Source organism: Gopherus flavomarginatus, chromosome 16, assembly GCF_025201925.1.
Source record: "Gopherus flavomarginatus isolate rGopFla2 chromosome 16, rGopFla2.mat.asm, whole genome shotgun sequence".
NCBI lineage: Eukaryota > Metazoa > Chordata > Testudines > Testudinidae > Gopherus > Gopherus flavomarginatus.
In genome coordinates, this window is record NC_066632.1 from 4,520,448 (window position 1) to 4,546,485 (window position 26,038).

The 26,038-nt window shown below is 47.5% G+C and overlaps 3 protein-coding genes across 3 annotated transcripts in view; all 3 read right to left on the reverse strand.

Annotated features, from left to right (window-relative positions):
• The window catches only part of LOC127035328 (A.superbus venom factor 1-like), an 85,054-nt gene extending 78,652 nt beyond the window's left edge, over positions 1–6,402 (reverse strand). The window contains exon 1 of the mRNA XM_050925061.1: positions 6,296–6,402. Within this exon, the coding sequence (XP_050781018.1) occupies positions 6,296–6,402 (107 nt within the window). The remainder of the gene's footprint in view (positions 1–6,295) is intronic.
• Positions 6,403–13,889: 7,487 nt separating this feature from the next.
• The window catches only part of LOC127035326 (complement C3-like), a 190,556-nt gene continuing 178,407 nt past the window's right edge, over positions 13,890–26,038 (reverse strand). The window contains exon 41 of the mRNA XM_050925059.1: positions 13,890–14,011. The gene's annotated coding sequence lies outside the window, so the exon portion shown is untranslated. The remainder of the gene's footprint in view (positions 14,012–26,038) is intronic.
• LOC127035327 (A.superbus venom factor 1-like) overlaps positions 14,018–26,038 on the reverse strand; it is a 116,764-nt gene continuing 104,743 nt past the window's right edge. Inside the window, exons 38-40 of the mRNA XM_050925060.1 lie at positions 16,781–16,864; positions 15,451–15,586; positions 14,018–14,220 (exon numbers count right to left, since the gene is read on the reverse strand). Coding sequence (XP_050781017.1) covers positions 14,079–14,220; positions 15,451–15,586; positions 16,781–16,864 — 362 coding nt within the window. The 3' untranslated portion in view covers positions 14,018–14,078. The remainder of the gene's footprint in view (positions 14,221–15,450; positions 15,587–16,780; positions 16,865–26,038) is intronic.

Genomic DNA, 26,038 nt, shown 5'->3' on the forward strand with positions numbered 1-26,038 from the left:
AGAGCTGTTTTAGTTATGTTCACAGGCAAGAAAGGGGCTGCAATGTATCTTCTTTCTTTTTTTGCAACAGGAGAAGCCAGCATAACATTGCAGCAATCTGCAAATTGAGATTATGTGTTAGCTATATTACAGTGGCACGTAGGAGTTGCCCCCCTTCATTGTGCTAGGCACTGTACTAACAAAAACCAAAAAGTCCCTGCCCCAAAGATCTTACAGTCTGATTATTTATTCTGTGTATCAGAGGAGCACCTAGAGGCCCCGATCAAAAATGGGAGGTATGTAGCTGTAGGTGCTGCACACTCGTATAACAAAGAGACAATATCTGCTCCGGAGAGCAGCGTAATCCTGGGGGAGGGATAGGTCAGAGTTGGAAAGTTAAGCGCATGAGTATTTGCAGATCCAGGGCCTGAGTATTAGGGCTGTTTACCTGGGCTTCAGCTTTGGCTTTGAATTTCTTGTCAATTTCAGCAGTAAATTTGGGGCAGCTGGTGTTGTATCCCCCAGACACAAAACTGTGGTTACCTTCTTTCTGCCTTGCAAACATTCAGTGCTTAGAGCTGTCCCATTGCAACAGCCCTTTTGTGGGGTGGCCTACTCTCACGCACCCCGTCATGGTCTCAAATCAGTCCAGCAGGCAGCCCCCTGCCTCAGTTTCCCCCCACTTGCAAGACTTTTGCTTAGGGATTTTAGGTCTTGGAGACAAGAAATGAATGTGCAAGTCCATGACTGAGAAATAACCTGAAAACTTATGGGAAAGAGGTACCAACTGTAATATTGCAAAAGCATAAGGTCTTAAATTTGAATAATAAAATGCTGTAACAACAGATATTGTCTCAAACAGGTGGCTTAACCGCAAGATAAAGGTGGTACGCTAATGTTAATGAGAAACTACACAGCCTATAGAATTCAGGGTCCTGTTGGTTATGGACTGTTGTATTGTTCTCTGGTTCATTACATGTGGTTTATTAAATTATTTGTGGGTATCAGACCCAATGATCAGTGATTTTAAGGACACTGTGACAATCCAAGATGGAGTCTGAAAACTGTCATCTTGTGACTCCATCTTGTGACCTTCTGTTCACTGTCAGCTCGGTCTGGATAAAACTGGTCTGAACGGGTTTTTCCCGCCAGTGGGCGATCCCCAAGGTTTCATCACCTCAGCCTGTTTCCCGCCTTTCTGCGGATCGTACCGTGTTTTCCCATCGTAGATTCTGTAGAAGATTTGGGGTCACAGGCTGATGGGACCGTCCATCACAGCGACCGTGTGTGCGGTTTCGGGGCTCCGTGGCACTCGTGCGTCAGGGAAGATCACCATTCGTGCCCGGAGTGAAAGGGAAGGAAGACGACACGTTACCCTCTCACCTGTCCTGCGCCTGGGGAACGTCCCCATCCAGCGGGTTCCTGGTCTGCGTCGTCTGCCCTGACGTCCAGCGAGGGACTCCCCAGTGCTCCTCCTCCAAGGGTTTCAATTACCGGCGGAGTCGAGGTCCTGGACGTCACCCCGCCACGCCAGTGCTGGGAATGGGGGGAGAAAGCAACGGGGGTTTTCACGCTGGGGGGCAGATTTCCTGAATGCCAGGAGGGTTTAGTTTCATTCTTGGGCCTGAGCCTCACGCTGGCAGGGCAGAGCTGCTGTGTCACTGGGCGGGTTTGTTATTTAGCTCTGAGTCATTTACACTTACCCCTTGGCGATCTGTGTAATTCTCTCCCCTCAGACGTTTACCTCTTTGTTCCGAGCCTTCTCTCTTGTCAGTTCGATTTATTGTGCCCCACGCCAGGGGAGAGGGGAGGAGATCTGCACCAGGCCACCGCAGAGGGCGAACCTGCTCTTTTGAGAAACGGGCGTGTTTCTGTGCCGACACCTACAGCACTTTCCACATTCAGAGTTATCGTGGCTCCCCTCTGAGATAACAGTCCATTGTGTTTCCAGGGGACACAGACCAGGCAGAAAGAGCGGGCTGAGACTGTGACGATGCTGTTCTGGCGGGACCCAACTGAGAGTGCCAATTCAGGACAAATTGCTTAAAGCAGGGCAGTGACAGCCAGACAAAGAGGACTTCGGTCTCACCCCACTGGTTAACCACAAGTCATACAAGCAATTCCCTTAGACACTCCCATCTCCCAGTATCCCCACCAGTGCCACTCATCCTGGGGATGAATGGTTATGAAAACCAACACCCCAATAAAAGAAAATGGCTCTCTCGATCCCAAAGAATCAAGCCCCAGACCTAGGTCAAAATACACATCAGATCTTACCCACAAATCACGCTGGTGCCAATCCTTTAGAATCTAAAATCTAAAGTTTTATCCATAAAAGGAAAAAGATAGAGATGAGAGCTAGAAAGAACTAGTTAAATGGAATCAATTACATACAGGAATGGCAAAGTTCTTAATTCAGGCTTGTAGCAGTGATGGAATAAACTGCAGGTTTAAATCAAGCCTCTGGAGAACATCCACAGCTGGGATGGGTCAACAGTCCTTTGTTCAGAGCTTTAGTTTGTAGCAAAGTCCCTCCAGAGGTAAGAAGCATGATTGAAGACAAGATGGAGATGAGGCATCAGACTTTTATAGGCTTTACAGCAAAATGGAGTCTGGAGTCACATGGGCAAGTCCCTGCATACTTTGCTGAGTTACAAGGGGTATCTGCCTTCTCTCCATGGGTCAATTGTGTAGCTGATGGTCCTTAATGGGCCATCAAGCAGGCTAGGCAGAGCTAACACCAACTTGTCTGGGATGCTTCCCAGAAACACAGCACAAATCTGAAACACAGACAGTACAGAGCCAATACTCATAACTTCAACTACAAAATGATACATACATATAGACACCATAATCACAACCAGCAACCCAGAATCTGGTTTTAGATATCTTATATGGCCCCCTTTACATAAGATTTGGTGTCACTACAGGACCTTGGTTGCAAACCATGTTCTATATGGTCCCAGTTTATATCAATAATGTCACAGACACTTCCATGTACAGACACAGAGGTAGGTATAGACAGACTCACAGAAGAAGGGTGCCCAGAGCAGCAAAATTGAGCTTCCTATGGGAAACTCTCGAAGGAACCACACTTGCATTGATCCATCCATAAGCTCCCAACAGACTCTAACACTATCTAGAAGGATGTGAGTATGTCGGTAGGTATAACTGGTACATGATACTTATCTCTGGGAATTGTATATGCTGTGACATTTATAACTTTGTTGGTAACTTTAATAAAAGTACTAAAAGACAGACGCTCATGTAATTGTCGGTGTTATTTACCTATGAACCTTAGATCCAGAACAAACAGAGACTGTAGCTGACAGAGCTGATCCCAATGAAGTAGTGTCATAAACAGATAGTTAAGGGTTAATAGAAGAGGAGTACTTCATGTCTCTTTTGCCTGTAAAGGGTTAACAAGCTCAGTGAGCCTGGCTGTCACCTGGCCAGAGGACCAGTCAGGGCACAGGATACTTTCAAATCTTGAGGGAGGGAAGTTTTTGTGTGTGCTGTTAGTGTTTGGTTGTTGTTTACTCTGGGGGCTCAGAGGGACCAGACGTGCAACCAGGTTTCTCTCCAGTCTCTCTGATACAGGCTCTTATGTGTCCAGAATAGTGAGTACTAGGTAGATAAGGAGGATTAGGCTTATGTTTGTTTTCTTTATTTGCAAAGGTGTATTTTGCTGGAGGGATTATATCTCTGTTTTGCTGTAACTTGTATTTGTGCTGGGGAGAGGATTCTCTCTAGTGTCTATAAACTGAAAGACCCTGTCACATTTTCCATCTTGATTTTACAGAGATAACTTTTACTTTTTTTCTTTCTTTAATTAAAAGCTTTTCCTTTTTAAGAACCTGATTGTTCTTTTTTATTCTTGTGTGAGACCCCAGGGGACGGGGGCTGGACTCACCAGGGAATTGGTGGGAGGAAGGAGAGAAAGGGAGAGGAAAAGCCTGATTTCTCTCTGTCTTAGGATCACTGTCTCTATCTCAGGGAGAGTCTGGGAGGGGGAGAGAAGGGGGGGAAGGTGAATTTCCTCTCTGTTTTAAGATTCAAGGAGTTGAATCACAGTGTTCTCCCAGTGTAACTCAGGGAGGGGAGAACCTGGGAGGAAGAAAGGAGGGAAATGGTTTATTTCCCTTTGTTTTGGGTCTTGGGGTCTCCAGGGAAGGGTTTGGGGGCCAGAAAGTGTCCCAAAACACTATATTTTGGGGTGATGGCAGCTCTACCATTTCTAAGCTAGTAATTAAGCTTAGAGGGGTTCATGCAGGTACCCCATCTTTTGGATGCTATGGTTCAGAGTGGGGAATCATACCCTGACAAGTAGGATTAACATTAAATAGAATAAAAGGCTTCTTCTTCCTAGAAATGCCCCTTTCTCCACATTTCCTGCTGCTCTAAGCTCTTGATAGGGAAATCAGCTGACCTCTGCTCAGGTGAGCCACCTTAGTAATTAGGGTTGGCTGGTCCCAGGCCTCTAGCCCTTCACAGGGGAGCCACCCACAAGCCCGATCCCACATGCAGAGTCAAAACTGAGAGCATGTGGCCAGTGTTGTCACCTCTCATGATTTTACTGCAAGTCTCGCAAGATTTGGTTTTTGCCTTGAAGCTTCAGCTTCCCGGAGTCCTGTGAATGGTGAGGATCTCGGCTTTCGTTGGCACCAAATGCAAGTTCCTAGCACTGCTGATCGGGGACAATAGCTTGAAAAGGCGGCCTGAGCATGACCCTTAGAGGCTCATAAACCCAAAGATAAATAAAAAGAACCCCCAGTTTGTTGTTTTTATAAAAATCTTGTGTGTCCAACCAATCCCGTGATTTCGGAGGCCCGACTCGTCTTTTAAAGACTTGGTGCTGGCACTGCTGTGCCATGTCCAGGGACCAGACTTTTCAGCAGTGACTCAGCAACTTTATAAGGGATCTTGGGTTTTAGAGCATCCGCCCCTCTGAAAATCAGGCCTCGAAAGGGTCTCAAGTTGGGCACTTAAAACTGCAGACCCCCAACTCCCTATTGTGAATTTTGGCCAGGGTCTTTTCAGGGAAATGCCCCATTCCCACAAATATGTAAGGGGACTGTTGTCCCCTTACTAAAACTCAGCGGGGGTGTTTTGGTTGGCTAGCTCCCAGTAGCTAAAGAAAGAAGAAGGGTCGATGGGAAATCAGATCCCTGAGACTGACAGTCCCCAGGAACAATGGGGAGAGGCCAATGCTCCTGGTCAGTCTGATTGATGGGGGCCAGGGTAATCAGGGAGTCAGGAGGCCAGGGGGGTCCCATCCTCCCTGTTAGCTGGAATTGCCTGGGTCAGCGTGGGGCCGAGCTAAGGAGAAAGCAGGGGCCCAAGCTGAGCTGGGGAGCAGAGCCGTGCCAGCCAGAGGGGCCAGAAAAGCAGCCCAGGAAGCAGGTCAGAGCTGGGAGCAGAGTCACAGAAGCAGCCCCCAGAGCAGACCTGTGCTGGGAGCAAAGTTGAAGCAACCAGAGCCAGAGAAGCAGCCCAGGGAGCTGGAGGCAGAGCAGCATCAGCAGCCGTGCTGAGACAGGGTGGAGCTGGGGCTGCAGCTGTATGGACCCGAGTGCGGTGAGCAGCTGCGGGGAATGAGGGGGACCTGGGCCTCAAACCCAGTGCAGAGATATGCCCCCATCCAAGGTGCCCTGCAGGCCAGACTTTGAGGGGGATCGTAACTCCCACGGGGCAGGGGCGACACTGGGAAGAAGGGTCCTGCCACCTAGAGCCTGGGGTGTATGGCCACCGCCAGAGCAAGTGTCCAACCTGCAGCATCCCTGCAGCACAGCCAGGGCCTGAGACTTGTGAGGAGGAACAGACTGAACGTCCCTGACACACCAGAGACCCTGGCTGTGGTGTTCCCATGCCACAGTGCGGGGTGACTGGTTTTCCTTTAACCTTTTCCATTTTTTCCATATTTTTTTAATTGATTGTTTAATAAATTGTATTTGCTTTGAACTGTATGCAATGATCAGTGGGTAAGGGAAGCATCCAGTGCAGAGAGAGCACCCCAGAGCAGGGACACCCTAGCCCCTGCCCTAAGCGATCATGACAAGTTTGGGGAATCCTGGGGCCAGCATTGTTGGGGTTACAAGGACTCTGCCACACAGGAGAGTGGAAGGGGAGCTCTCGAGGTCCGACAGGCCTAGGGGTAAAGGCAGTGGGAGTGAGGACCCAGATAATTTCGGTAGCCCATCTCACTGGGGTCATGTATAAGACAGGAAAGTTCCCCACAGTAACGGGACCATTCCCCCACTTACGCATACACTATGATCTCCACTGACCATTGCTTCAGAATCCCAGGGTTACTTACCGCATCTGGCTGTGAGACATGGCTGACAAGCTGACTGCAAACACAGCCAGCAGGTAGACAGCAGAGCCTCCCATGGCACCAGAAGACTCCACCTCCCCCAGAATCATCTGCTTTTTGTTCGGCTGCCTCTTCTGTTGTGAGATAACCCCCCCACAGTTTTTAATATATAATTGCAGAAGCTCCCAGACCCGCAACACTAACTTGATCTCAATAAAAGGAAGGTGGGGTGTGTTAGCGTCCCTGCCCCTTAGTTGGGAAGCAGAAGAGGCTACTTTAAGAGGATGATCTTAGTGAATGTCATGCTGGGGGAAGGTACTAGACCAGGGGTGGCCAACCTGAGCCTGAGAAGGAGCCAGAATTTACCAGTGTACATTGCCAAAAAGCCATACTAATACATCAGCAGCCCTCATCAGCTCTCCCCCCCAAGTGCCTCCTGCCCACCGGCAGCCACGCCAATCAGTGCCTCCCTGCACCTCCGGATCAGCTGTTTTGAGACGTGCAGGAGGCTCAGAGGCAGAGGAACGAGGGCATAACAGGCTCAGGGGAGGGGGCTAGAAGGGGTGGAGTGAGGGCAGAGCCAGGGGTTGAGCAGTGAGCACCCCCTGGCACATTGGAAAGTTGGCACCTGTACCTCCAGTCCCGGAGTCGGTGCCTATACAGGAGCCACGTATTAACTTCTGAAGAGCTCTATGTGGCTCCAGAGCCACAGGTTGGCCACCCCGTACTTGACCAATGGATTGATGGTCTCTATTTATAGCAAAGGTGCAGGATGTCCCTCGGCAATGTGCCTCCATTCCTAATCTAGGAGATAGGGCCCTCTATGGTGAGATTGTCAATTTCAGCTCTCTGGTCCATTCCATTGCCTACTCGTGCCTGTGGTTTTGTAATGCAGGTGCGTTTTATCTAGGTATTGCACAGAGAACTCCCCCCCAACACTTCAGGTGGCTAAAATGCAACGCAGCGCCACTCAGGTGTTTGGCCCACTCGCCCTCTTTGGACGCAGGCAGACGGGCCAAATGTGAGTGGAGTTGCAGCCTAGCACCTGGGCTCACAACACCACACACGTTTGGCTCACCCGCCCCTCCGTAGGTGGTGTCGGGGGGAGGGGAGCAGGGCATATCTGAGCGGGATTGCAAACCCGTGCACCAGGTCACAGTGCCACAGCGTTTGAGGGACCCCTCAAACTGGGGGCCCAAGGCAAACTGCCCCTTTAGTCCCTCCCCTCTGGGCAACTGAGGATGCAGGAAATATTCACTCCAACTAGGGCAGGAGGTTTGGGGGGGGGTGTCAAAATGGGACAGTCCCATGAACCCCAGGGCTGTTGTGAGGTCTGGAACACCCTCCCCCCATTCTGGAATGACTTTCAGACACTTGGAGGGGAAATGAACCTTTTAAAAGGATATTCAGCCAAACGAAACCCCCCTGAACAACCTGCACGTTCTGCTGGTTCCCTGGCAATGCAGTGAAGGGGAGGGAGCAGAGTCAGGGCTCAGAGATGCTGGGACAGCGGCAGGGTGGGACAATCACAGAGATCATACTTGCCAAGAGAAACCTGTCTGTGCCATAAGGTCTTGTTTACCTTCTACATCGAGGAAAAACCAGGAAGGAGAAGAAAGATGATCTTGTGGTTAAGACACAAAACTAAGGAGTCCTGGGTTCTATTTCCAGGGCTGGGGGGAGAGTGGGATCCAGTGGGTAGAACTGGCCTGTGGTCTGTTCCTAGCTGAGGGAGAGGAGGGTTATCTAATGGTTAGAGAAGGGAACTGGGAGTCAGGACTTCTGGGTTCTACTCTAGCTTAAAGAGGGGACTGCAATCTATGGGTTAAAGAAGAGGATTGAGTGGTTGGGGCTCTGGGTTCTACTCCTCGCTAGGGGAGTATGGTTTAATGGTCAGAGAAGAAGGTGGGGAGGAAGGATACCCCATTCTGTTCCTGTTGTGGGTTTGCTGTGTGATATTAGCCAAGATGCTCAGAACCAAAATAGCAAAAGCAGCTTTTAATTCTGAATGCCTCCGTTTTGGGGGGTCCACAGCGTGAGCTATGAAGGCTTGAGTTTCACAGGGGCTCAGCATCCACAGAGCCCATTATTGGTGCAACCTGGGACACAGCGATCCTACTGGGGAACCTAAGAAACAGCCAACCCTGGGAAAAGGAAACTGCCCTGGGAAGTCTGGTATCTGGTTATTGGTTTGCTAATAAAGCCAACTTCCAGGACGATAGTGAAATTGGCCGTGTGTAATATGTTTGGAATAGGCTGGGGCAATAGACAATAGATTATTTAGGTTAATCTTTCTATCTACCCAGTGGGACGCACTGCTCAGTTTCTTTCCCGGACTCAGAGCTTGCAAGCTTGTCCCCTCACAGTCGGGGGCAGGAGAAGGAAAAACAGCTGTCACCACCTCCTACCTGTAAGTGGCTGTCCCGCGCCGTGGTAAGTAGTGGGTGAGGGTGCGGACAGGCAGCCCAGATGTGCCCACCTTTAAGATTCAAATACAGGAACAGTCCAGTATTTGCTGGTTCATTTGTTTTCCTCAGAATGCCGGGGGCATCTGGCATTAAACATTGCGAGGCCATTCCACTTTCTGAGGGACGCGCGCAATTTAGACAGTGATTGGGGCTTGCGGCAAAACTCACGTGCCAAAATCTCTTAAGACCTGGACTAGGAAAGCCCGGGCCCCTCAACTGAAGCTCATCCTCATGGAGACGTCCCTCAGTGGCACTTCACACATGGGCTAGCAAACTTCTGCTGCTGCCCTGCGGCCACAGGCAGCTTCCTCCAGATCTCCCTTCCCCCCACCCCGCCCCTGAAGGGAAGGAACCTGTCCCCTAGAGGACGTGGGAAGAGGAGAGCTAACACTGCCCCTGCCAAGACCGCGTCCGAGTGGAAACGTTCCCCAACTTACTGGCAGTACTGTGAAAGCCGCAGACTCTAAGCAGGCAGGTGCTAAGGAGAGCAGGCAGAAAACGTCCTCCTTGGCACCACAGCCTCCACAGTTCCTTGCTCACCTCTCCTCGGTACGGACACTGCTTCAGCACTTTCACTTCCATTCACTTCACCAGCTACAGCCGCTCCTCCTTCCTCTCGTGAGGAGGGTGAAGATGAGGAAGGGGAGGCTTTTTCCTCCCAGCACTCTCCACCGATGCAAGGCAGTGTTTGGTCTGCACATCAGGAGTGACCTATACCTCCTCCAGGGTCTGAATTTAAAGGGTGGTCTGGTCACCCCCCCCCACCTATTCCCTTCCCACCTCAGTGGTCATTCTGGCACCCACGGGCAGTTTATACACAGTTCTGCTCTAATGCCAGAACTGGCAACATGGAGGTACACAGACGCTCTCCACCAAAATACACAGTGCCACCAGACATTCCTGCCAAACAGAATTCTGAGGAGGCGGAAGAAATCTTAGATCAGGAGGCAGTTCCTGCGCAGTTCCTGCTATCTGTAACTCCTTCTCACCGGAGGAGAATGTTATGCCCCTTCTACCCACTGCTGGGGAAGATCTCAGGGACTTCCAGGATCTCTTAAAAAAATTGCTGACATGCTCCAGACAACCTGAGAGGAAGTCTCTCTCTTGGACATACCCCACATGTCCACCTGCTCCGAGATTGCCCTTCCGATTAACTCAGCAGTCACGGAACCTGCCAAGAATATATGGCTGACCCGAGCTACCATTCCGCACACATCTAAAGCGGTGGACAAAAAATACTACATCCTTCCAAAAGGGATGGAATTTCTATTCACAAACCCTTAGCCAAATTCACTGGTAGTTGATGCAGTTAACAAAAAGGGCAAACAACACGTATCCAGAACCAGCCCTTCTGATGAGGAGTGGAAAAGACTAGACTTACTTGGCCGCAAGGCCTCCTCATCAGCAACATTTCACTGCTGAATTGCCAGTTATGAAGCCCCTATGGCGAAGTACGACTACATAAACTATTCCAAATTCTCTGACTTTTTCGACTGAATACCAGAGGACAAAAGAGAACAGTTTACATTGCTCATCTCTGAGGGTCACCTCTTAGCTAGGACAGCCCTCCAGACATCTTTGGACTCTGCTGACACAGCGCCAAGGACCATAGCTACCACCATAGTAATGTGCCAGGCCTCCTGGCTTCACCTCTCAGGATTCCCCAAGGAAGTCCAAGCCACGGTAGAGGACCTTCCATTCGAGAGTCCAAAATTGTTCGCCGACAAGACTAATGCGTCACTCCACTCATTGAAAGACTTGAGAGCCACTCTCAGATCTCTTGGCATTTATATGCCTACAGCAAAATGCAAACAAGGCAAGTATTATACATCAGAGTGACCCAGACAAATCCCATACACACAGCAACCAAGACAATACGCTATGCAGTGACATAGACAGACGCTGACCAGACGTGGACCAAACTCCCATTCCATCATGTCACAACAATCAACATCCAAACAGCAGATATGAAGGTTTGGTCGAGGGCTTGTCAAATCTCCCCCAACTATTGCTGCCAACAATAGATCCCACCAACCATCTCTTCACCAACCGCCTGATGCCATTCTATCCAACCTGGTGAACTATCAGTTCCGACAGATGGGTTCTGGAAATTATGAGGACAGGCTACACCATCCAGTTTCTTTCCATCCCATCTACCCACCTTCCTTCCCTGTCTCTTTTCAGGGATCCCTCTCATGAGCCCTTCCTGAGACAGGAAGTGGAACATGTCCTACAACTGGGAGCGATAGAGCCAGTATGTCAGAGAGGGAAGGGTTTCTATTCCCATTATTTTCTAATGCAGAAGAAATCTGGAGGCTGGAGACCCATCGTCGATCTCAGGAAGCTGAACACATTCAACAGAACTCAACAATTCAGGAGGGTTACATTAGCTACAATCATTCCAGCACTGGAACAGGGGGATTGGTTTGCAGCCCTTGATATGTAAGATGCATATTTTCACTTTACCATATTACCACAAAATATGTAACAATTTGCCCAATTTAAAGAAAAAGTCAGGACACCTGCAGGAGGGCTTAAATACAGGCCTGTCCCTTTAAAAATGGGATGTCTGGTCACCCTATGTATGGGGAAATGGGTCTTTAAGGGCTGAGCTTCCCAGAGTCTGGGTAGAGTAGTGTCATGCCAGGAGCCAGACTCAATTTAATCATGGTTTTCTACATAACTGTGCATTCTTGTTGGTTGTTATAATCTTAATACATATTCTTCACAACTCAGAGATAGATGTAGGTTTCATTTTTAGAAGGTACACACTATACATTTTTAAAGTGATTTATTTTGAAAACTTTTCAGATTAGTTTTACAGCTATATCAGAAAATGAATGACTGTTTGGTTATTTCATTTACCAAAGGTAATTGAAGCAGATGTCAATGAAGTCACTGGGAGGTGAACTATTTCCTATTCAACAGGTTAATCATTAATAGTTGGAGGATTTTCTTGCTGTGCTGTATTAGGAGGAGAACATCACCAGACATACATTTAAATTGTTTTATTTAACTAAAACAACAACAACTTTATGTATTCTGGATTTTTTTCTTCAACAGCAAATATATATTTTAACAAAACAAGCATATGAATTTTTGAATTTAGTTAAATGTTCACATTTTTTAAAAATCAGGTTTGCTTTTGTTAAAACTGTTTAACTAAAACAGTTAAATGAAATATTAAAAAAAATTAAATTGACTATGTCAGTCAGGTCAACATGAGAAACTTAAAATATTGGCTTCTGCAGCTAACTCAGTCGTCTTCACCTTCATTTTCCTGTTTGTTCATAATCTGGAAAAGAAAACCAGCTTTCCTTCTTTCTCAATTTGGAATGAATTAATCCAAAGGAAGAAAATATACCTATTGCTCTTAAAAGTGAGATTATCACCTCAACAGTCTCTGAATCCAAGTGCTTAACTGACTCCCACCAGTTCACTGGTGTGACTTTCTTTAAAACATCTGCAAACATATATTTCTTGAATGGTTCTTGTTCCCAAACTGGGTCTCTGTTACAGCCTGCTGCCATTATACATATTCCTTTCTAGTAAGAGAATAGTATGGTAGATCTCAAATCAGTGAAGGCTACATTCAGAAAGACCCCAAGGCTTCTGGAATATGCTGCTCAAACAGTTTCACTTTTGTTTCTACTGCCTGTCTCAGACTTCTCCTTGTTCAGATCTATTTTGCCCCCAACAATCTTCTATTCATTGAACTTTTTGAAACTTTGCACTTTTAGAGAGAGGTTAGGGATTGACTCTGTGTACACAAATTTGCAGAGGGACAATAGGGTTGAGGTCTGTTATTTCTCACCTTTATATATTTATGTATTTATTTAAAAACATTTTTACTGTTAACAAGCATATTATCTCTGGAGACACAAATCCACAGTTTGAGACCTGCAAAACTAAGTATCTCTGATGGTATCTTTTAGACTGAGCAGTGACATCGACGCTTTCCTGTCCCTGCACATTCCTCAACACCCCACTTTTTTGACAAAATGTCGGGATGGCCAGGACAGGGCTGAAAAAAGGGACTGTCCCAGCCAAAACGGGATGTGTGGTCACCCTAGGCACACAGTGGTACAGAAGACTCTCTCCCAAATATCCATCCATGCATATCTAGCCATCCATTCATGCTTGTCTATCCTAATCTAATTTAAGGTGCTTCTTGTGCACCCATGATCCTAGTAGCTGGTTACTTATAGAACTATATTGTAGACCTGTAATAACCTAGTCCCAGATTTGGACCTTAGCGTCCAAAATATGGGGGTTAGCATGAAAACCTCCAAGCTTAGTTACCTGCTTGGACCTGGTACCTGCTGCCACCACCCAAAAAATTAGAGTGTTTTGGGGCACTCTGGTCCCCCTGAAAAACCTTCCCTGGGGACCCCAAGACCCAAATCCCTTGAGTCTCACAACAAAGGGAAATACTCCTTTTTCCCTTCCCCCCTCCAGGTGCTCCTGGAGAGATACACAGACACAAGTTCTGTGAATCCAAACAGAGTGAATCTCCCTCTCTGTTCCCAATCCTGGAAACAAAAAGTACTTTCCTATTCCCCCAGAGGGAATGCAAAATCAGGCTAGCAATCCAACACACAGATCTCCCCGATTCCTTCCTCCCACCAATTCCCTGGTGAGTACAGACTCAATTTCCCTGAAGTAAAGAAAAACTTCAACAGGTCTTAAAAGAAAGCTTTATATAAAAAGAAAGAAAAATACATACAAATGTTCTCTCTGTATTAAGATGATACAACACAGGGTCAATTGCTTAAAAGAATATTGAATAAACAGCCTTATTCAAAAAGAATACAAATCAAAGCACTCCAGCACTTATATTCATGCAAATACCAAAGAAAAGAAACCATAGAACTTACTATCTGATCTCTTTGTCCTTACACTTAGAAACAGAAGATTAGAAAGTAGAACTACTTCTCCAAAGCTCAGAGAAAGCAGGCAGACGACAAAAGACTCAGACACTCAAATCCCTCCACCCAAAGTTGAAAAAATCCGGTTTCCTGATTGGTCCTCTGGTCAGGTGCTTCAGGTGAAAGAGACATTAACCCTTAGCTATCTGTTTATGACAAGACCATGTAAAGATTGGTAAAAAGTCAGACAGCAGGCCTGGGTAACAAATCAGCCTTTTATATATATAGAAACAATAAGAAGAAAAGAGAGTGAAACCCCCAAAGAGGACAGGGCTAGTGGCGAGTGTCAGCAGCATTGGGGCTCTGAGTGGAGATGTCTCCACCTGAGTGTGATGCTCCATCTCAGCTCAAACTGTCCCATTGGAGCTGCTGGGAAAGCTGGGTCCAAGTTTAGGTTGGGCAGCCAAACATGGTCATGGTTTCAGAGAACTCAAGGAATTCTTGGCAGAGTTTCTGGAAATCTGACTCCTGGCATTCGTCCTCGTTGGGCCACTTCTCGATCCAGGTGTCCTTGCCAATGATGTAGGATAGCCTGCGACAGACAGGCAGAAAGGTGAGCAATGAAGCACAAAATTTGTTCAATTTGTTTGCTCAGTTCCTCAAGGGCAGCCGTGTTTCCCTAAGGGCATGGGCAGTGGGTATGGCAGGCCAGAGGAGGCTGAGTCTCCTCAAACAGCCAGGCATGGCCACACTCATGCTCTGCCCTGAGCTCCTTCCTGCTTGCCCCTGGCCACAGCCCACATAGGGCTAGGGCTAGGGCTAGCACGGGCTGGCCTGTGGCTCGGGACATGAGGCAGTTGGGTGCCCCTGGTGCTGGGGCCCCCCCTGGCGCTGGTGCTCCCTGGCTCTCTGGGGCTGGTGGTGTTTGAGGCGCTGAGGACAGAGCACTCGGCGCTCCGGGGCTGGGGGCACTGGGGCTGCGACACCCAATGCTTCAGGGCTGGGAGGACTCAGGTTGGCCAGCTGGAGCAGCCCGGAACTGGGGCAAGGGGGCTGGCAGCCACGGTGGCGGGCTCGGGGCTCCAGTCAGAAGGAGAGACAGAACAGGCAGGGCTGGGGTCTAGCCTCCCAAAACAGGCGGCTCACAATCCACCCAGGCCTAAGGGCCATATCCGACTTGCAGAGAAACAGTAGGTTGCCTCCCCTTTTATAGGTCCAGCCCATGGAGTACAGAGGGACTACAAATCCCAGCATGCAATGCTCCAGATACAACATGAGGATAGAACTTTTAGCCTCTGTGAGCTGCATCTTTGTTGGTGAAGCTCATTTTTAGGTGCAGTTTTTACCCTAATTCATTATATTTGTACCCAGTTGAAACCCAAGTGATTTAGGAACAGCTGTGGCTGGATGCAGGGACCATGAAATTGCACTGTCAATGTGATTTGCACTGGTGAAATAGTTGGGTAGCCCCTGTGAGGAATGGTGGTCCAGGGTTAGACTACGAGACGAACCTGCAACTCCAGCAACTCCCTTTTGGTACTTTGGAGAGATCACCTAAGGCCAGTCAGTGGGAGTTAGGTGCCTCAATACTTTTGAGGACCTGGACCATAGGCTGTCTGTGCCTCAGTTTACAAATCCGTTAAATGAGGGTTATAATGCTGCCCTGCCTCCCATAGTGAGAATAAATACATTTGATATTGTGAGATTCTCAGAAAGTACAGTAATGGGGGCCTGATAGGTACCTAAAATTGATAGGGTAATTAGTTAAGGGCGTGTCTGCTTGAAAGTGACTAAGGAAGGATAACCACAGGAGGCTACTTACTCAGCTTTTCTAGGCCACAAGTCTGTGCGGAGTCCCCAGATCAAGTAGTCTTTGTTAAGCTCCAGCCTCAGAGACTCCCTACATTTTATGTGGCTGATGAATTGGCGGGTTTTTCCTTGCGGATTTTCATCAAACCCTGGGAAGGCAGAGGAGCGTGAAAAAAGATGTCACACACAAGAGTAGAGTGACGAGGAGATAATATGGGGTGGAGAGGGATGAAGATGAAAGGAACAGAGAAGAGGAGACTCCTAGATGTTCTCTTGAGGTTTCAGTACAAATTCAGCCCCAGTATGACTGCTATGATAACTAATAACTGACGCTCCAGCAGTCATTAGAGACAGGAAGGACCGTCTTGTGGTTGTGGCACTGGGCTGGGCCTGAAGAGTTCAGGCCTCAGCTCCTGTTTCTGCCACAGACTTCTGGTGTGACCTTGCACAAGTCACTCGATCTCCCTGTGACTCAATAAATCCACCCAGTGTGGATTTAGATTGTAACTTGTCAAGGCAGGGGTTGTATCTGGGTATGTCCAGTGCTTAGCACAAGGGGCCCCTAATCTCAGGTAATACAAATAATTAGAACAGTCATATCAGCTCGCAGTGAGTGAAGCTGCTTTGACCTCAGTTAGATCCCTGCTTCCTTTGCCTTTATATTGATTTATTAAAGTCAGCATTGAGGGAGAGAGACTCCACCTCCCCATAGCAGCAGGGGCGGTTCTAGGTATTTTTGCCGCCCCAAGCACGGCAGGCAGGCTGCCTCAGGGCATGCCTGTGGGAGGTCCTCCAGTTCCGCAGCTTCGGCATACCCGCCGCCGAATTACTGCCGAAATCGCAGGACCGGTGGGCTTCCTGCAGGCAAGTCACTGAAGGCAGCCTGTCTGCCTCCCCTCACAGTGACCGGCAGGGTGCCCCCCACGGCTTGCCGCCCCAGGCTCAAGTTTGGCTTACTGGTGCCTGGAGCCGCCCCTGTATAGCAGCTTGGGCCAAAGGGCCACCAAGTCTGGGATCTTGACTCCCACAATGGCCAATGCCAATTGCTTCAGAGGAAGGTTGAAAAAGCCCATAATGAGACTGGCCAATTGTGCCAAGCAGAACACAGGGAGAGGTTCCCCCTGTTATTTTGTCTGCCTCTTCGTGGCTTGGCTGCTTAGGTGGGTTGAGCAAATTCTTTCCTGTCCCCTTGTGGCAATAGGTTAATGCCCTGGAGCATGAGACTAGATTAGCCTTGAGGCTTTAGCACTTCCTCGGGCTAAGAGAAATAGCTCTTGTGCCGGCCTTTATCCCAAAGGCCATTCAAAGAAATTGCACCCTGATTGTAGAAGGGGAGCTCTCACCTGCTTTAATGATTTCCAAAATATCCATGGTGTAGGAGTCAGAACCGCCCACTTCTTCACTTCTAACAAGCCTGGTTTTATACACTTTAAAAAAAGGAAGACATACAAAACACCAGTTGAAGGTCTGCAGTATTTCTCTGTAGAGAATTCACTGTGTAACTGACTCCCCAAACTGGCTGTGAGAAAGATGGTGCATGGTGAGGGCAATAGCTGGAGACCGGGGTTCATTTCTCTGCTCCACCACAGACTTGCTGCATGACCTTGGGCAAGTCACTTAGTCGCTCCATGCCTCAGTTTCCCCTTTTGTACCGTGGGGATAATAGCACTGCCCTGCCTCACAGGAAGTTGTGAGGATAAACATGTTAAAGATTGTGAAGTGCTCAGATACTAGGGAAAAAGGGGCAGGGGCGGTGAGTTATATACACTCATGGTGCCTGGGCTCCAGCAATATTCAGGGCCCAGGGGCTTGGCTCCACCAATGTTTGGGGCTGGGTCTCTTCCCCAGTTTCCCCTGGCCTCCATTTGGTGCCCCTGCTCACCTCCCCCGGGCTCCAGAGCCTGCAGCTCACGCTGAGTTTGCTCTGCCAGCTCCTGGTATCAACAGCTACCACAGGGTCCTAGCGCCCCCCATCCACTTTTGGCAGGGCAGGCTGCCCTTCCGCCCTAGCCCTGAGCCTCTCCTTACTGAGAATAGACCGGCCTGTAACTAGAGCTGATCTGGAAAACAGAAGGGTGTGCTGTCTGCCAGGTGCTAAGATACGGGATGTGGACCTGAGGCTGAAAAGGATCCTAACGGGAGCGGGAAAGAATCCGTTGATTGTCCTTCATGTGAGAATGAATGATACAGCTAGATTCTCACTGGAACATATCCAGGGAGACTATGCCAGGCTGGGGAAGACGCTTAAGGAAATCGAGGCTTAGGTGATCTTCAGTGGGATTCTGCCTGTTCCTAGCGAAGGGCAACAAAGGTGTGACAAGATTATGGCGATCAACAGATGGCTCAGGCAGTGGTGCAATAAGGAGGGCTTTGGGATGTATGGCCACTGGGAAACCTTCATGGACAGAGGACTGTTCTCTTGGGATGGACTTCACTTGAGTAAGGAGGGAAATAGACTTCTAGGATGGAGGCTCGCCCAACTGATTAAGAGAGCTTTAAACTAGGAATTTGGGGGAGATGGTTGGGAGATGTCCAGGTGATCTCCACGCCGGAATTTAAGATTGAGAGGGAAGAAAACAAAGTAAGAGAGTATACAGCCATGGGCAGAAGAATGGACATAAGGAGGAAGGGTAGTGTAGATACCAGTCTAATAGGTGATACTGATGATAGAATGTCTGTGCCTAACCAGATAAAGAATGTCAGTGAAGCCAAACGGCAAAAATTAAGATGTCTGTACACTAATGCGAGGAGCCTAGGTAACAAAATGGAGGAACTAGAGCTACTGGTGCAGGAAGTTAAACCGGATATTATAGGCATAACAGAAACATGGTGGAATAGTAGTCATGACTGGAGTACAGGTATTGTAGGCTATGTGCTGTTTAGGAAAGACAGAAATAAAGGCAAAGGTGGTGGAGTAGCATTGTATACCAATGATGAGGTTCACTGTAAAGAAATAAGAAGTGATGGAATGGATGAAACAGAGTCTGTCTGGGCAAAAATCACATTGGGAAAGAAAGCTACTAGAGCCTCCCCTGAGATAGTGCTTGGGGTGTGCTACAGAACGCTGGGATCTGATTTGGGTATGGATAGAGACCTCTTTAATGTTTTTAATGAAGTAAACACTAATGGGAATTGTGTAATCATGGGAGACTTTAACTTCCCAGATATAGACTGGAGGACAAGTGCTAGTAACAATAATAGGGCTCAGATTTTTCTGGATGTGATAGCTGATGGATTTCTTCACCAAGTAGTTGAAGAACCAACAAGAGGGGAAGCCATTTTAGACTTGGTTTTGGTGAGTAGTGAGGACCTCATAGAAGAAATGGTTGGTTCAAGTGATCATGAGCTAATTCAGTTCAAACTAGATGGAAGGATAAACAAAAATAGATCTGGGACTAGGGTTTTTGATTTCAAAAGGGCTAACTTTAAAGAATTAAAGAAATTAGTTAGGGAAGTGGATTGGACTGAAGAACCTGTGGATCTAAAGGCAGAGGAGGCCTGGAATTACTTAAAGTCAGAGTTGCAGAAACTATCAGAAGCCTGCATCCCAAGAAAGGGGGAAAAAATCATAGGCAGGAGTTGTAGACCAAGTTGGATGAGCAAGCATCTCAGAGAGGTGATTAAGAAAAAGCAGAAAGCCTACAAGGAGTGGAAGATGGGAGGGATCAGTAAGGAAAGCTATCTTATTGAGGTCAGAACGGATAGACAACTGTTCGCTCAGGATGGACTTCATCTAAGTAAGGAGGGAAATAGAATTCTAGGATGGAGGCTCGCCGACCTCATCAAGAGAGCTTTAAACTAGGAAGTTGGGGGAGATGGTTGGGAGATGTTCAGGAGATCTCCACGCCAGAATATAACCTGGAGAGGGAAGTAAACCAAGTGAGAGGGGATACCCTTGCAGACCAAAGAATTGATCCAAGGAGGAATAGTGGAGTAGAAACCAGATTAACGGGTGATGCTGGTGGTAGAAGGTCTGTGCACGACAGGGGAAAGAATGTCACTGACGCCAAACGCCAAAAATTAAAATGTCTGTACACTAATGCGAGGAGCCTAGGTAACAAGATGGAGGAACTGGAGCTACTGGTGCAGGAAGTGAAATCGGATATTATAGGGATAACAGAAACCTGGTGGAATAGTACTCATGACTGGAGTACAGGTATTGAAGGCTATGTGCTGTTTAGAAAAGACAGGAAGAAAGGCAAAGGTGGTGGAGTAGCCTTGTACATCAATGATGAGATTAACTGTAATGAAATAAGAAGCGATGGAATGGATAAGACAGAGTCTGTCTGGGCAAAAATCACACTGGGTAAAAAAGCAACTAGAGCTTCCCCTGAGATAGTGCTTAGGGTGTGCTATAGACCACCGGGATCTGATTTGGATATGGCTAGAGACCTCTTTAATGTCTTTAATGAAGTAAACACAAAGGGGAAATGTGTGATTATGGGAGACTTCAACTTCCCGGATATAGACTGGAGGACGAGTGCTTGCAAGAATAATAGGGGTCAGATTTTTCTGGATGTGATAGCGGATGGATTTCTTCACCAAGTAGTTGAAGTACCTACGAGAGGGGATGCCATTTTAGATTTGGTTTTGGTGAGCAGTGAGGACCTCGTGGAAGAAATGGTGACAACCTTGTGAGGACCTCGTGAAAGAAATAGGGGACAACCTTGGTTCGAGTGATCATGAGCTGATTCAGTTCAAACTAGATGGAAGGATAAACAAATGTAGATCTGGGATTAGGGTTTTCGACTTCTCGAGGGCTAATTTTAAAGAGTTAAGGAAATTAGTTAGGGAAGTGGATTGGACAGAGGAACTTGTGGATTTAAATGTGGAGGAGGCCTGGAATTACTTTAAGTCGCAGCTGCGGAAATTGTCGGAAGCCTGCATCCCAAGAAAGGGGAAAAAAACCATGGGCAGGAGTTGTAGGCCAAGCTGGATGAGCAAGCAACTCAGAGAGGGGATTAGGAAAAAGCAGAAAGCTTACAGGGAGTGGAAGGTGGGATTAGCAAGGGAAGCTACCTTGGTGAGGTCAGAACATGTAGGGATAAAGTGAGGAAGGCTAAAAGCCGCATTGAACTGGACCTTGCAAAGGGAATCAAAACCAATAGTGAAAGGTTCTACAGCCACATAAATAAGAAGAAAACAAAGAAAGAAGAAGTGGGGCTGCTATATACTGAGGATGGAATGGAGGTTAAGGATAATCTAGGCATGGCCCAATATCTAAATAAGTACTTTGCCTCAGTTTTTAATAAGACTAGTGAGGAGTTTAGTGATGATGGAGGGATGATAAATGGGAATGTGGATATGGAGGTGGATATTACCGCAACTGAGGTAGAGGCCAAACTTGAACAGCTTAATGGGACAAAATCGGAGGGCCCGGACAATCTCCATCCGAGGATATTAAAGGAACTGGCGCATGAAATTGCGAGCCCGTTAGCGAGAATTTTTAAGCAATCGATAAACTCGGGGGTTGTGCCGTACGACTGGAGAATTGCTAACGTAGTTCCTATTTTTAAGAAAGGGAATAAAAGTGATCCGGGTAATTATAGGCCTGTTAGCTTGACGTCTGTAGTATGTAAGGTCTTGGAAAAAATTTTAAGGGAGAAAGTAGTTAAGGACATAGAGGTTAATGGTAATTGGGACGAATTGCAACATGGATTTACTAAAGGTAGATCGTGCCAAACCAATCTGATCTCCTTCTTTGAGAAGGTGACGGATTACTTAGATAAAGGAAATGCGATAGATCTAATTTACCTCAATTTCAGTAAGGCGTTTGACACGGTTCCACATGGGGAACTGTTAGTTAAATTGGAAAAGATGGGGATGAATATGAAAGTTGTAAGGTGGATAAGGAACTGGTTAAAGGGGAGACTCCAGCGGGTCGTATTGAAGGGTGAACTGTCAGGCTGGAAGGAGGTCACTAGTGGAGTCCCTCAAGGTTCGGTTTTGGGACCGATCTTATTTAACCTTTTTATTACTGACCTTGGCACAAAGAGCGGGAATGTGCTAATAAAGTTTGCGGATGACACAAAGCTGGGGGGTATTGCTAACATGGAGAAGGACAGGGATACTATTCAGGAAGATCTGGACCACCTTGTAAACTGGAGCAATAGTAATAGGATGAAATACAATAGTGAAAAGTGCAAGGTCATGCACTTAGGGATTAATAATAAGAATGTTAGATATACGTTGGGGACACATCAGTTGGAAGCGACAGAGGAGGAGAAGGACCTTGGGGTATTGGTTGATAGCAGGATGACTATGAGCCGCCAATGTGATATGGCTGTTAAAAAAGCAAATGCGATTTTAGGATGCATCAGGCGAGGTATTTCCAGCAAGGATAAGGAGGTGTTAGTACCGATATATAAGGCGCTGGTGAGACCCCATCTGGAATATCGTGTGCAGTTCTGGTGTCCCATGTTCAAGAAGGATGAATTCAAACTGGAACAGGTCCAGAGACGGGCTACTAGGATGATCTGAGGAATGGAAAACCTGCCTTATGAAAGGAGACTCAAAGAGCTTGGCTTGTTTAGCCTGGCCAAAAGAAGGCTGCTGGGGGATATGCTTGCTCCATATAAATATATCAGGGGGGTTAACGATAGGGAGGGAGAGGAATTATTTAAGTTTAGTACTAATGTAGGCACGAGGACAAATGGGTACAAACTGGATATTAGGAAGTTTAGACTTGAAATTAGACGAAGGTTTCTAACCATTAGGGGAGTGAAGTTCTGGAACAGCCTTCCGAGGGAAGTAGTGGGGGCAAAAGACTTATCTGGCTTTAAGACTATGCTTGATAAGTATATGGAGGGGATGTTATGATAGGATAGTTTAATTTGGGCAATTGATCTGGATTATCACCAGATAAGTCTGCTCAATGGTCTGCGGGGAGATGTTGGATGGGATGGGAACTGAGTTACTGCAGAGAATTCCTTCTTGGGTGCTGGCTGGTGAGTCTTGCCCACATGCTCAGGGTTTAGCTGATCGCCATATTTGGGGTCAGGAAGGAATTTTCCTCCAGGGCGGATTGGCAGGGGCCCTGGAGGTTTTTCGCCTTCCCCTGCAGCGTGGGGCATGGGTTGCTTGCTGGTGGATTCTCTGCAGCTTGAGGTCTTCAAACCAATTTTGAGATTTCAATAACTCAGTCCTGGGTTAGGGGTTGTTATAAAAGTGGATGGGTAGGGTTCTGTGGCCTGCCTTGTGCAGGAGGTCAGACTAGATGATCATATGGTCCCTTCTGACCTATGAGTCTATGAGTCTATGAGAACATGTAGGGATGAAGTGAGAAAGGCTAAAAGTCATGTAGAGTTGGACCTTGCAAAGAGAATTAAAACCAATAGTAAAAGGTTCTATAGCCATATAGACAAGAAGAAAACAAAGAAACAAGAAGTGGGACTGCTAAACACTGAGGATGGAATGGAGGTTAAGGATAATCTAGACATGGCCCAATATCTAAATAAATACTTTGCCTCAGTCTTTAATAAGGCTAATGAGGAACTTAGGGATGATGGAAGGATGACAAATGGGAATGAGGATATGGAGGTGATATTACCATATCCGAGGTAGAAGCCAAACTGGAACAGCTTAATGGGACAAAATCAGAGGGCCCAGATAATCTTCATCCAAGAATATTAAAGGAACTGGCACATGAAATTGCAAGCCCATTAGCAAGAATTTTTAATGAATCGGTAAACTCAGGGGTTGTACTGTATGACTGGAGAATTGCTAACATAGTTCCTATTGTTAAAAAAGGGGAAAAAAGTGATCCGAGTAACTAGAGGCCTGTTAGTTTGACATCTGTAGTATGTAAGGTCTTGGAAAAAAATTTGAAGGAGAAAGTAGTTAAGGATATTGAGGTCAGTGGTAATTGGGACAAAATACAACATGGTTTCACAAAAGGTAGATCGTGCCAAACCAACCTGATCTCCTTCTTTGAGAAGGTAACAGATTTTTTAGACAAAGGGAATTCAGTGGATCTAATTTACCTCGATTTCAGTAAGGCATTTGATACGGTTCCACATGGGGAATTATTAGTTAAATTGGAATAGATGGAGATCAATATGAAAATTGAAAGGTGGATAAGGAACTGGTTAAAGGGGAGACTACAACGGGTCATACTGAAAGGTGAACTGTCAGGCTGGAAGGAGGTTACTAGTGGAGTTCCTAAGGGATCAGTTTTGGGACCAATCTTATTTAACCTTTTTATTACTGACCTTGGCACAAAAAGCGGGAATGTACTAATAAAGTTTGCGGATGACACAAAGCTGAGAGATATTGCTAACACAGAAAAGGACAGGGATATCATACAGGAATATCTGGATGACCTTGTAAACTGGACTAATAGTAATAGGATGAAATTTAATAGTGAAAAGTGCAAGGTCATGCATTTAGGGATTAATAACAAGAATTTTAGTTATAAATTGGGGACGCATCAATTGGAAGTAACGGAGGAGGAGAAGGACCTCCTCCATTGGTTGATCACAGGATAACTATGAGCCGCCAATGTGATATGGCCGTTAAAAAAGCTAATGCGGTTTTAGGATGCATCAGGCGAGGTATTTCCAGCAAAGATAAGGAGGTGTTAGTACTATTATATAAGGCACTGGTGAGACCTCATCTGGAATACTGTGTGCAGTTCTGGTCTCCCATGTTTAAGAAGGATGAATTCAAACTGGAACAGGTTCAGAGATGGGCTACTAGGATGATCCAAGGAATGGAAAACCTGTCTTATGAAAGGCCTCTTGGCTTGTTTAGCCTAACCAAAAGAAGGTTGAGGGGGGATATGATTTCTCTTTATAAATATATCAGAGGGATTCATATTAGAGAGGGAGAGGAATTATTTAAGCTTAGTACCAATGTGGACACAAGAACAAATGGATATAAACTGGACACTAGGAAGTTTAGACTTGAAATTAGACGAAGGTTTCTAACCATTAGAGGAGTGAAGTTCTGGAACAGCCTTCCAAGGGGAGTAGTGGGGGCAAAAGACATATCTGGCTTCAAGACTAAGCTTGATAAGTTTATGGAGGGGATGGTATGATGGGCTAGCCTAATTTTGGCAATTAATTTTGGCAATTGATCTTTGATTATCAGCAGGTAAGTATGCCTAGTGGTCTGTGATGGGATGTTTGTTAGATGGGTTGAGATCTGAGTTACTACAGAGAATTCTTTCCTGGGTGCTGGCTGGTGAGTCGTGCCCACCTGCTCAGGGTTTAACTGATCGCCATATTTGGGGTCGGGAAGGAATTTTCCTCCAGGGCAGATTGCCAGAGGCCCTGGAGGTTTTTCGCCTTCCTCTGCAGCGCGGGGCACAGGTCACTTGCTAGAGGATTCTCTGTAGCTTGAGGTCTTCAAACCATGATTTGAGGACTTCAATAACTCAGACATAGGTTAGCGGTTTTATAGAAGTGGATGGGTGAGATTCTGTGGTCTGCATTGTGCAGGAGGTCAGACTAGATGATCATAATGGTCTCTTCTGACCTTAAAGTCTGAGTCTATAACACCCCACCCCTCAACCCCAGCCCTCACCGCCCCCACCCTAATCCTCTGCCCCAGCCCTGAGCCCCCTCCTGCATCATGAACCCCTCAGCCCCAGCCAGAGCCCTCACCCCACACCCCAACACTCTGCCCTAGCCCTGAGCCCCCTCACACACCTCAAACCCTTCATCCTCAACCCCACAGCCCTCACCCCTGCATTCCCTCCTATCCCCAAACTCCTCCCAGAGCATGCACCCTCTCCCCCTTCACACACCCCCCCGCCCCCAAACTCCCTCCCAGAGCCTACACCCCTCACCCCCTCCTACACCCTCACCCCCAGTCCAGAGCCTGCACCCAAACTCCATCCCAGAGCCTGCACCCCTCATCCCCTCCTGCACACCCAGCCCCTGTCCCAGCCCAGAGCCTGCACCCAGCACCCAAACTCCATTCCAGAGCCTGCACCCCTCTTGCACCCTAATCCTCAGCCCAGGGCCTGCACCTCAGACCTCCTCCCCTCACCCAAACTCCCTCTCATAGCCATAGGCAGGTGGGGGCAGAGTTTGGGAGTGGGTGGGTTGTGGACACCACCAAAATTTCTACAAACCTGCCTCCCATGAATGGGGGCATAGCGGGATAGTTACCCCACTCCTGCTGATTGGAAACAGCCACAGCTGTGGCTGGCTTAATAAGGGCCCAGCTGGCCCTTATAAGAGGGCTGGGGGGCAGAAACCAAGATAGAGTCTCTCTAGCTTTGAGAGGGAAGGATCTGGCTGCACGGAGCTGAGAGAAGGTACTTAGACTGGAGCAGGGCTGGGGGAAGGCCAAGGGAGCTGGGGAGCTCCGGCCTGGAAATCCCCCAGGCTGTGGCCCAGTGGAAGGCAAATTAGGTACAGGGGTTGCAGGGGCAGAGGCAGCAGGTCCAAACCGCCCTTGCCTATGATGAGTGGCTTTCGCACTGCAATCTGCCCCAGTGAACGGGGGCTAGATGGTAACTGGCAGTAGCCCATGACTGAAGCAAGGTGGGCCTAGAGGGTTGTGGGTTCCCCTGGGTGGGGAGACCCTGAGATTGTGGGGGTATTGCAAGGAGGTAGCACCCTGGCCTGAAAAGGTCACCGGGGTCCAGGAGG